Source organism: Procambarus clarkii, chromosome 77 (genome assembly GCF_040958095.1).
Source record: "Procambarus clarkii isolate CNS0578487 chromosome 77, FALCON_Pclarkii_2.0, whole genome shotgun sequence".
Taxonomy (NCBI): Eukaryota; Metazoa; Arthropoda; class Malacostraca; order Decapoda; family Cambaridae; genus Procambarus; species Procambarus clarkii.
Window position 1 is genome coordinate 1,548,492 of NC_091226.1, and position 12,654 is coordinate 1,561,145.

Genomic DNA, 12,654 nt, shown 5'->3' on the forward strand with positions numbered 1-12,654 from the left:
ATGTTGCCGACCTGCTATAGAGAAAGAGTTTTGGCAGCTGCTCATGATGATCCTATGGGGGGACATCAAGGTATTAATATTACGTATCACAAAATTTTAAAGTATTTTTTTTTCTGGCCCAAGCTGAAAAGCGATGTGGCAAAATTTTGTAATGCGTGTATTGTTTGTCAACTGGTTGGGAAACCAAACCAGACTCCACCTAAAGCTCCTCTAAGGCCTATTGTCGTGCCAGAGGAACCATTTTCTCATGTGGTAATGGACTGTGTTGGACCATTACCTAGAACTAAGTTTGGTAATATTTACCTAATCACGATGATGTGTATCACTACTCGTTACCCAGAGGCTTTTGCTGTAAGGAACATCCAAGCAAAAACTGTTGTTGCTCGTATGTTGCAATTTTTTTCCACTTTTGGACTGCCTCGGGTCGTGCAAACGGACAATGGTACTAATTTTAAGTCTGACGTTTTCGAGCAATTTTGTAAGGAACATGGAATAACTCATAAGGTTTCCAGCCCATACCATCCACAGAGTCAGGGGGTAATTGAACGTTTCCATCTAACTCTGAAGCAGATGTTGAAGACATCGTGCGAGAGTTCCCACACCTTCTGGGATGAGAATTTACCGTATGTTTTGTTTGCGGCTAGAGAGGGATTACAAAGTTCACTGGGCTGTTCTCCTTTTGAGTTAGTCTTTGGCCATAAAGTTCGTGGACCCTTGCAAATGTTACAGGAGAATCTGTTAGGGAACGTAACGTTATCCGAAGGTTCGGCTTTCTTTGCGCAACACCACCAGAGACTCAAGGACTGCAAGGCGGCTGCATTTAAGTATCTTGGCAAGGCCCAAGAAAAGATGAAAGAACGTAACGATGCTAAATCTAAGTTACGGGTATTTCAGCCTGGCGACCCTGTCCTGGTATTAAAGCCTCGACTAGTGAACACTATGTCCCACAATTACGAAGGCCCATATATTGTGACAGAAAAGACTGGGGACCTCACGTACAAAGTGAGGCATTACCTGGTTACAAACGTAACCAGGTAATGCTCATACATGTAAATCGACTGAAGAAGTTCCAGGGCCCCAGGCCCATTGCACTAACCAATGTTTCCATTTCCAGTGAGAGAGGGGATGATTGCTCTGGGGACCCAACTAATCTCATTTTCAATAATTCTAGTTCTGTGAATGCTGTGGAGGAACTGTCCCATTTGCAGATGGCCCAACGTGAAGAGGTGCAGTCGTTGGTTGATGAATTCTCCAGTCTGTTCGGGGAGGTCCCGACCCAGACTGATGCCATTTGCCATGATGTCGAGTTGACGGACTACACTCCCATTCGCCTTCAACCCTATCGGATGAGTCCAGAAAAGAAGGCCATCGTACGGAAGGAGGTCGACTTCTTGCTCCAGCACGGCCTCATCCGGCCGAGCCAGGGCTCTTGGTGCTCGCCCTGCCTTTTGGTCCCCAAACCAGACGGCTCCTGGCGATTATGCACCGACTATCGGCAGCTCAACAAGGTGACCATTGTGGATGCCTATCCGCTGCCCCTCCTCGAGGACTGCATCGACGAGTTGGGAAATGCCAAGTACGTTTCGAAATTCGACCTCTCGAGGGGGTATTATCAAATCCCACTCACTGAACGTGCTAAACAGCTCACTGCGTTCGTGACACCCGAGGGTGTTTTTGAGTATCAAGTGTTACCGTTCGGCTTGCGTAATGCCCCTGCCACGTTCCAGAGACTCATGAACTCTCTACTCGCTAAGGTGCCAAATTGTCGGGCGTATTTAGATGATATCGTGCTGTTTGACAGTAATTGGGCTGACCACATAGCTAGGTTACGCCAGTTGTTTGCCATCTTGAAAAGGGCAAATCTTACCTTAAATGCTAAAAAGTGTCATTTTGGCCAAGGCACAGTGACGTACCTCGGTTATGAAGTGGGCCAAGGAAAAGTGTTACCTCGGCAAGATAAAATCAATGCCATTCTGGAGTATCCAGTACTAAAGTCTAAAAAGGACGTTCAAAGATTTATCGGTATGTGTGCGTACTATCGACGTTTTTGTCAGAACTTTTCAAGTGTTGCCAATCCTCTCACAGACTTGTTGCAGAAAGCCGTTAAATTTAAGTGGTCATCAGACTGTGCAGAGGCATTTAAAAATTTGAAATTGATCTTAGCTTCCGCCCCAGTGCTTGCTAGTCCAAGGTTCGACCGACCGTTTAAAATTCATGTTGACGCGTCTGACTCGGGTGCTGGTGCAGTGTTGTTGCAAACTGGGGATGATCAGGTGGAACACCCAGTATATTATTACTCTGTGAAATTCGACAAGGCGCAATGCAATTATTCAGTGGTAGAAAAAGAGGCGTTGGCGCTAGTGTTAACATGTAAAAAGTTCGAAGTTTACCTCACAGGTAATATAGTGGAAGTGTACACGGACCATAACCCACTAGTCTTCCTGACTCAGATGAAGGGTAAGAATAAACGCATCCTCAGGTGGGCGTTGTACCTACAGGACTTCAATCTTTCCATTACCCACCTACCGGGCAGACTCAACGTGATAGCCGACGCTCTGTCCCGGTTGCCTGAATAACATTCATCTGAGCCACAGAAAGCCATTTACCAACCGTCATGCTTTAGTTAATTTTTTTTAGGTTCTCCTGTGACATTAAATATTCCGTGTCCAATTTATTTACTTCCCTGTTCTTTTATTTTTTTGTGTATGTTTTTTTTTTTTCTTTCAGAGAACTCCTTTGTATTTTTTTTTTTTTTTTGCAGAGAAATTGCTTTTGATTGATTTTTTGTTTTTGTCATATGTTTTTCTTTTTGTTCTCTGTATACTCTTACAAAAAAATATGACTACTATTCTAGTAGTCACATTTTTTTTTTCTCTGAAGGGGGGAGGAGTGTTACGACCCTGGGTTCTCCAGTGGAAACCAGAGGTCAAAATTGAGCTATTACACTTCCTAGTAGTACAGTTGGCGCATTGCGAATGGCAATTGTTTGTATCTTCCCTGCCAGACGTAAGACTATTATTGTTTCTCAAAGAGCATTTAAAGACTGAGCTGGGGGTTGATTATTAAATAATAACATAGGCACCAACTTTGCTTACTAATACTTTCTAATCATTCATAAAGTAACAATACGTTGCATAGGGGAAGATCTTTAATGTGCTTAGCTGCATGATCAATTAGGCTCCTCCCGGCACCACGACATGAGGGAGGCAGCTGGTGGCTAGCTGGTTCTTCTCTGGCTGGTGTCGTGCGGATAAGACCTACTCTGTGGCTGTATCCCTACTCTTCTCCCTTCTCCTCTTACTTATTTCCCTTACCTGAAGTTCCTGTATCCTTAAGCTAAGTACGGGGCATCAGTAAGTGTACCTACTCTGGTAGTAACTATTGGTGAGACCTGGGGTTAGTATTTGCCAGTGTTTTGTTTACCCTAAGAGTTGTGTTTTGTATTAGGGTACCACATGGTCTCACTACCCTAAGCTGCATCCAGCTTCAGTGCTTATCCAGTAGTACTTTACCCTAGCTTGTTATTAGTGTAAACCTTGTATCCTGTCTATGTGGACCAAGGCTTTTAACGTAAGATAGTGTGGTAAAGTTATTATTATTATTGTTATTGGTGTGAGTGTATATGGGGGGTTGTTAAGGGGTTAATAAATAAGTACATGAATTACAGAGTATCTCTTCTTCCAAGGTGGGAGCGCAGTGATCAACCCTTAGACTAACATATATGGTCTTGTAGCAAGTTATTACTACTGTGGATAGTTTATTTTGGGGGCCGGTCCTTTTAGCTCTCCCATATTTGATACTCTTGTCTTCTAACTACCTTTACCCCTGAATAGTACCAGTACCCCATAGAAGCCCCACCACTCATATCAGTTGTAACAGTGCTCATGGCATACCAATTGGTATCTGAGGCATACAGGCAGAAGTTCCGAAACCTGAAAAAGACCTCAGAGCATACATTCACCGAATTCGCCACGATCAAGGAGCGACTTTTCCAGGAATGGTGTGCCTGTCGGAAGGTGGAGACCAAGGAAGACCTCGAGCAGCTGATTCTGCTAGAGGACTTCAAGGATTGTTTGTCTGGAGACCTGAAGACGTACTTAGAGGAACAGCAGGTAGAGACCTTGAGTGCGGCAGCCACCATGGCTGAAGAGTACATCCTGAAGCATAGGCCTTCTGCTAAGTACGTCCCAAGGCACTACCATACGCCGGTTTGATAAACCTCAAGACGAAGAAGAGACTCCCGTCCCACGAAGCGCTAAGAAGACGCCCCCAAGTAGCCCTCGAAGGACTAGTCCTAGTAGTCTGAGACACCGGAGTCCGAGGAGGAATGTGGTGTGTTGGACCTGTGGGCAGAAAGGGCATGTAGCTGCTATGTGCCGAGGCAGAAGAGGTGGCGGCGCACGAAGGGAGGTGATGTTGATGAGCTGTGTTACACCACCAGCAGGAAGCCAGTCGGCGACTACTCAGGAAGAATCCAAATTGTTTTCCCCTCACACTTCAAGCGGGTATGTATCGAGTGATCATACTGGGAGAGCAGTTGTAGTGCTCAGAGATAGTGGAGCAGCCCAGTCCCTGATCGTGAAGAGCTCGTTACCCGAGGGAGTAAGTGTGGATGGGAGACAAAAGGTTGTCCTGGTTGGGTTTCCTAGGACGCAGTACATCGCCCCCTTAGTGACGGTACATCTCGACTCGCCTTACTTCAGCGGCACGTGTGCGTTGGCAGTAGTCGATACCCTCCCTGTGGCTGGGATTGACGTGGTACTAGCCAACGACTTGGTATCGGATTGGAGCACCAATCATCCCAAGGTCGTGGACGAGTCAGCCAGAACAGCAAGGTCTGAGGTAACAGGCAGTGGTAATGTCCAGGTAAAGGCAGACCCGGATTCAAACAGGTTTAATTTGTCCTCTCACCCGCAGATCGACAGCATCCTAGCAGTGTCTCCTGATTCTTCTCCCAGTAAGGAACATGAGGTTACGATAGCAGAGGTAACTGGGCAAGAAGAGAGGCCTTGTGTGCAGGCACCCACGGATACCAACGAGTCTGGAGCGAAGGCGGATGTGTACTTGCGGTATGGCAAGGTACAGCATTCATTGAACCGGCCAGAGATTCCCCAGACGTCAGAGGTATGTGAGGTGTGTGCGAAAGGTCTAGTGTCCTCTTTGGTCCAAACCAGGCTAATGGATGTAGCCGGCTATGGACATTTCAAGCTCAGGAAGCTTATCCCTCAGGTGACCAAATGTTTCCTAGCAGTATTTTGTTTTATTCTCGTGAGTGTTCTCTGTGTTCTCAGTAAGGATCAGTGGACGACCCAAAGGATGATGGCTCCCGTGAACATCGTGAAGAGTTCCCAGGGATTAGAGATTTGCACTGCAAGTGTTGCAGTTGAAGAAGGGACCTGGAAGGTGATGGTTGAAACAGGAGGTACGACATGTGATATTATGAGTGACTGTTTCCGGCAGGTTGACACCCCCCGCGTGATTGCTGAGCCTCAATGCAGCGTTATGCGGAACGTTGGTCGACCTGACGGTGGCAGAGCGAATGCCATCTTCTGTGTGCAAGCAGCCCTGTTGGAACTAGGTGCGGGTCTAGTAGACGAGTATGTAGTAAGTACTGCCTTGCCCAATGTCGCTGTCACTCTGAATTATCAGACCCCTGTATTCCAGGTTCCTGTCTCCCTGTAGGACTACCGGACCGGCACCAGAAATGCCGTCTGTGACCAGCCATCATCGGTGCCACGACACAGGGAAGTGTCGAGTCGCCCCTCATCGTGTCCACACCGATCCTTACTTGAGAGATGTGAGATGATGCCCCTGCTTGACATCGCAGTGGAGATGTGGAAGATTACGCCAGGCAGGTCATTGCCTTCTATCTGCAAGTTCCTGTTGTGCCGGAAGTGCCCAGTAGGACAGTTCTGTGGACGAGACAGCCTCGCCGTGCCAGTTTACAGTAATTGTGAGTCCAATTGGAGATGTGTCGCCGTACTAATTTGGTTTGTGTCTCTTTTTATAGAATCCCAAACCAAATTCTTTTTGGTGGGGAGGTGTTACGAACCCGGATCCAGCGTCCGAGCACGGAGCAGTGACGACCGCGCCATGTGTGGGTCAGCTCCCGAAACCCCCTCCAAAAGGACGACGACACCTGGTGGGGACGACGTGTACTAGCTACGAGGACCAGTTTCCAGTCCCATTCAGCACTCAACACCGCCGCCGCTGACCTCTGGTGAGGTGGTGTTCAGACTACAACGCCATCTATGGAGTGGATATGTCGGGCGTTTGTGTCTGAGCCTGTAAGTGAGGTGTTTTAGTGTCCCTGTTATTGATGACGTGTCTGCTTACAGAGTCGACCTGGGACAGCTGTGATGGAAGTTGAGTGAGTCTACCCAAGGCAGCCGTCTCCATACCTTGTGCTATGCTGCAGCAGTTGTGAAGTTGTCCCCACGGAAGAACACTGTGGTGTGTTACCCTGCCAGTGGAGTGGCAGTAGAAGGATTACCCGGGACCGACTGTTGGAGACGATCATCCACTGGGGTATTGAGGACAGGAGAGTGATTTGTGATATCACACGAGACTCCTGTCTAGGGCGTTACCCTAATATCGTTCGTGGAGTGGCCTGACCAGTGTTGAGGGTCCGGAACCTGCCAGCAGACCGGCTGGATTTGTGGTTGACGGCCTCCACGGCGGTGCCCCCAGTGGACCTGTATTTTGGCTGACCTGTGGCCAGGGTAGGCTCAACTTCTCAGAAGAATTCGTTGTGAGGCCACGAAGAAGCACCGAGGACTCAGCTCCGAGAGTTTTGCACCAGAGTCTTCAGCAGAAGACAACAATTGTGTATTTTCCCCTGTACAGTGTTAATACCCCTCCCCCTGTGCACTTTTATATACTATTTATTTGGTGATGGGAATAATTATAGTCTTAAGTTCTTAACTTTCTTTCCCTACCCCCTTTAAGTTACTTGCGTCACGGATCACATCCCTTGAAAGCCACTACTGGCTTGGGGTCGGATACAACTTCCTCTAACAACATCAGAGTAAGGACCCCGTTGCGTCCCGAGTGGGCCGTAACATAGGCGAACCAGCGTCGACTCATCTATCACCATCTTGGACGAGAGCAGTAACACCAGCGCCTCCATCGCGTAACGCTGTCTATAAACTCCTACATAAGAACAAAGGCAACTGCAGAAGGCCTGTTGGCCCATACGAGGCAGCTCCTATTTATAACCACCCAATCCCACTCATATACATGTCCAACCCATGCTTGAAACAATCGAGGGACCCCACCTCCACAATGTTACGCGGCAATTGGTTCCACAAATCAACAACCCTGTTACTGAACCAGTATTTACCCAAGTCTTTCCTAAATCTAAACTTATGCAATTTACGCCCATTGTTTCGTGTTCTGTCTTGAGTTGATACGTTTAATACCCTATTAATATCCCCTTTGATATGTCCATTCACCCACTTGTAAACCTCTATCATGTCACCCCCTAACTCTTCACCTTTCCAATGAATGCAATTTAAGCTTTGTTAATCTTTCTGCATATGAAAGATTTCTAATTTGGGGAATTAACTTAGTCAACCTACGCTGGACACGTTCAAGTGAATTTATATCCATTCTATAGTACGGCGACCAAAACTGAACTGCATAATCTAAATGGGGCCTAACTAGAGCAAGATATAGCTGAAAAACCACACCAGGTGTCTAGTTACTAATGCTTTGATTAATAAATCCCAGTGTCCTATTCGCCTTATTACGAACATTCATGCATTGATCTTTTTGTTTTAAATTCTTATTAATCAAAACTCCCAGATCCATTTCGCAATCTCAACACCATCGTGCTCGTATCTTGTAAGTCTATCATCATTACCTAGCCTCAAAACTCTACATTTATCAGCATTAAACTGCATCTGCCAATCTATTGACCATTCTAAAACCCTATTTAGATCAACTTGAAGTGATAGCGAGTCTTCTTTGGTGTTGATTTCCCTACCGATTTTGGTATCATCTGCAAATTTGCAGATGTTGCTACTCAAACCTGAATCTAAATCATTTATATATAATATAAACAACAGAGGTCCCAGGACAGAGCCCTGAGGTACTCCACTAACGACATTATCCCAATCTGACTTAACCCCGTTTATACTAAGTCTCTGTTTCCTTTGGAATAGCCATGCCCTAATCCAACTTAATATAGCACCCCCAATACATAAGAACAAAGGCAACTGCAGAAGGCCCGTTGGCCCATACGAGGTAGCTCCTATTTATAACCACCCAATCCCACTCATATACATGTCCAACCCATGCTTGAAACAATCGAGGGACCCCACCTCCACCAAGTTACGTGGTAATTGGTTCCACAAATACCATGAGCTTCTATTTTTTTAACTCACTTAGGGTATATTACACTAACAGTAGAAGTCTAAGAAATAAAGTAAAGAAATTAAATGCTCTTTTCTGCACAGAAAAAAATAGATATTATCGCGCTTACCGAAACGTGGATGAATGTAGAAAATAGAGAACATTTAGGTGAATATCAAATTAATGGATTTAAACTATTTCACACAGATTGATGTATTAAACGAGGAGGGGGAGTAGCGATATACGTTAGGGACAATTTGAAATGTAGTCTCAAAGAGGGAATCAATTCTGAGCCACACACAGAAACTATTTGGATAGAATTAAACGAAAAAGCAAATATTAGTATATTAGGAGTTATACATAGGTCACCAAATTTAGACAGAATGGAAGCAAAGCATCTATGGGATGAAATATCTAGAGCATCTAGATCTAACAGTATTTATGTCATTGGTGACTTTAATTTGAATGGTCCCAGGACTATATGCAACTGAAAACTCACACCCCAGAAGTGACTCGAACCCTTACTACTAGGAGCACTCTGCTTGAGTACAGGATCCCTTAACCAATCGACCACCAGACCACACACTAGAAAGTGAAGGGACGACGATTTCTTGTGTGTGATATGTAGGTCAAAATATTTCTGTCACGTTTTTGGGACTCTTCATCTAAAATTACAGCTTAACTTGGTTGAGGTGGGCAGCTGCTAGTGGCCCATACGAGGCAGCGGCTATTGGCCCATACGAGGCAGCGCTATTGGCCTATACGAGGCAGCTGCTCTTTATAACCACCCAATCCCACTCATATACATGTCCGAACCCACGCTTGAAACAATCGAAGGACCCTCTATCGAGGGCTGGAGTTGTTGCTGTTGGGAACTCGTTGGAACCAGTGGATAGAGGTGTTTGTTTGGGTTTAAACTGTTTGTAGATAGTGGAATGGGAATTGATTTGGAGGAAGGAGGTAATAAAAGTGTGTTTGAGGGAGAAAGAAATTGGCAAAATGATCAAGGAAAATGAAGGGCCTCAAAATAACAATTCACTTAGGGTATATTACACTAACAGTAGAAGTCTAAGAAATAAACTTCTACTATTTCTGTCACGTTTTTGGGACTCTTCATCTAAAGTTACCGCGTAACTTGGTTGAGGTTACCCTCGATTGTTTCAAACATGGATTGGAAATGTATATGAGTGGGATTGGGTGGTTAAAAATAGGAGGTGCCTCGTACTGGGCAATAGGCTTTCTGCAGTTCAAACTGCATCAATAAATATTCAATTTCAACAAATATCTGCAAAACAAGTGGATAGAGGTGTTTGTTTGGGTTTAAACTGTTTGTAGATAGTGGAATGGGAATTGATTTGGAGGAAGGAGGTAATAAAAGCGTGTTTGAGGGAGAAAGAAATTGGCAAAATGATCAAGGAAAATGAAGGGCCTCAAAATAACAATTCACTTAGGGTATATTACACTAACAGTAGAAGTCTAAGAAATAAACTTCTACTATTTCTGTCACGTTTTTGGGACTCTTCATCTAAAATTACCGCGTAACTTGGTTGAGGTTACCCTCGATTGTTTCAAACATGGATTGGAAATGTATATGAGTGGGATTGGGTGGTTAAAAATAGGAGGTGCCTCGTATTGGGCAATAGGCTTTCTGCAGTTCAAACTGCATCAATAAATATTCAATTTCAACAAATATCTGCAAAACAAAGGTATTTGTTTTATATGTCCACGGCCACCCCATGAAATAATGAACAGAGCAACCGAGATTCCTCTGTTCAGATATAAAGCGTTGCTTTGCACAAAACTGCATCCTGCGGGCCATAAATTGCAAGCGACCATGAAGATCCCATCCATCTACAGCTCTCCAGTATAAGCAATTGATATTGACATTAGTATCAGCTATTGATAATGGTAATAGCTTCAGAGAGCCTACCTACCCAAACGGGTTATTAATTCCCGTGCCACCTTTTGTGTGGGTTAATCTCTACCAATCAATCAGGGATCTGAGTTCTAACAGTTTTGTAACAACATGCAGAACAATGCTTTGGTTTAGGTCAATTAAGTAGGAATTCCAAATTACATCTATTTAAGAAGAAATTATGTCTATCCTGCGTTTGAAGTAATTCAACGACACAAGTTTCATAAATCAACAATCATACTTCTCCATTTTGCACATTTCTTCACTTGGATATTCATAAGTTTGTGTTAAATAGGTTAAATAAGGTAATCTGTGGGTTGTCCATTTCATGTTTTATTGATTAAAGTCATTAAATTTACAGTATAAAAAATGCGTGAGTATATAACATATAATGATGACGAAACCTTAACTCACACGATGCAGAAGCGGCAATGTTGGAGGCGCTTCTCCATCCGTGTGGTTTGGTCTAAATCAAATTTCCTGCAGCTATCTCTGTTGCCGAAATAGCAAGTGTCATTGTTGCCATAAATTATCATATTGTGGTTGTCGTAAATGTACACTCATTGTGGCAGAGCCCTGCGAGTGTTTTTCCAGGCCAGAATGTCAGCCTGGAGGTGGGGCAGACGACTGAAGGAGCCGTGGACATGAGGGTGGCGCGTGAAGAGGTCGGAGGCCGACTCCAGCAGTAGGCGGACCAGCGTCGACTCGTCTATCACCATCTTGGACGACAGCAGCAACACCGGCGCCTCCATCACCACCTGCGTCACGCTGTCTACAAACTCCTCAGGGACTGCTTCCGAGGATTCCTGACGCGATACTGACAAATAATGGAAAAAGCAGAAATCTGTTGTCTGTTTACTAAGGTGAGAGAACTGCTGTGCATGGTCACGTTTTAGAATCTGGAAAACATATGTATATCTTTCCTCTACAGATATTTTTTGGTAAATATCACCTAAATCAGCGACGAGTTCTTTGGAATACTTGGAACGTTTACTGTCCTTGAGCTGTAATGCAGAGCACACCATAACTGCAGAGTCTGTGAGAGTAACCAGGAACTCTGCAGCGACTTTAGCATGTCCGGGAACCCCATAGGCTGTGGGAGTTGTGTCAACCAACATCTTATAGATATGCGAAATTTCGTTGAACGTGCATAAATTCCCTTCAATACAGGAGCACATTTTGTTTATTCCAGCTCGATATTCCGCTAGAGTAGCCTCCACCATTTGCTTTAAAAGGTGGACCAGATGGTTGAAAAAGTATGCCTCTGTTCCAATCTTAAGTTTCCTTACCTGATCCACAGCAGCAGCAGCGACACCATCTAGGTGTCCCCATTTTTAAGGCTATCTAACACACTCTTGAGAGGATCAAAGAGACTCGCATGTAAGTAACCGGACATCAGATGGTCCAGAGTTATGTAGTGAACAGGGTTGACCAACCCTGCAGCTGCCTGCATACCCGAGGCGGCATCCTGAAGGTACGTTTCTGGCCACATCCCGATCAAATGCAGCAGTTCTAGCCGCAGGTGCGGGTTGGGGCAGGCTTCATGGTCGCAGAACATAGCGAGTACTAAGGATTTCAAGGCAGTAGACTCGAGTGAGGCAAAATTTAAGTTGTTGTTTGTCGCCCAGGTATTTGCTAGATTAATAATTTCCCAGATAACGTCCTCCCATTGTCCTGTTATCCTAACCAACATCGTCATATGCGTGGAGAGAGTTAAGATCCATAAAACTCCAAGCTGGATTTTACTGTCAAATAAACTCACTAAACCTCTCTCATTCGTAATAAAATTATGAAGATTTTCCCATGACAATTTTACTGCTCTTATGTTCTTAGAATTTCGTATGGATCATTTAATGAAGGGAAGTTCCAAACCATAGATATGAGAAATTGTGGGAGTTTTGGAAAAGAAATATCGCGATCCATGGGAGAATATTTGATAGTATCCATTGTCTCAGAACCGACAAGTAATAAAGAAATGTTCTAATGCCCAACCAAAAGGGTGAATAACTGATCAAGAGAGAGAGAGAAGATTAAGCCACCCAAAAGGTGGCTTGGGCATGAATAGCCCATAAGTGGTGGCCCTTTTGAGCCATTTTCAGTATCAATAGATGATACTGGAGATCTGTGGAGGTGCGACTGCACACTGCGTGACGGGAGATGTCTCCCGTACTGATCAAGACAACTATGAGGTAATATATAGTTGTAGAGGGTAGAGGAGAGGTGAGGGCCTGAGTGAGGTGCACGGACACCAGCTTGACGATGGTTCAATTTCGGTTAAAGCAATTTAATCTTTTAGAGTGACAGTTAAATATTCATGTGGTGTCACTGTGTGTAGTTAGCTTTGCTACTAAAGACACCTGCGTATAGGGGTGCGAACTTAAGAA

At 44.7% G+C, this 12,654-nt stretch overlaps 1 protein-coding gene across 1 annotated transcript; it reads right to left on the minus strand.

Moving 5' to 3' along the window:
• Nucleotides 1-10,830: 10,830 nt before the first annotated feature.
• LOC138357293 (ubiquitin conjugation factor E4 A-like) lies at nt 10,831-11,388 on the minus strand. Its single transcript, XM_069313975.1, has one exon. It carries the CDS (start codon nt 11,386-11,388, stop codon nt 10,831-10,833), a length of 558 nt encoding a protein of 185 aa, XP_069170076.1.
• Nucleotides 11,389-12,654: the final 1,266 nt, after the last annotated feature.

Excerpts from the sequence above, each read along its gene's own strand:
- LOC138357293 (XM_069313975.1), bottom strand. The coding sequence starts at position 11,388 with ATGTTGGTTGACACAACTCCCACAGCCTATGGGGTTCCCGGACATGCT.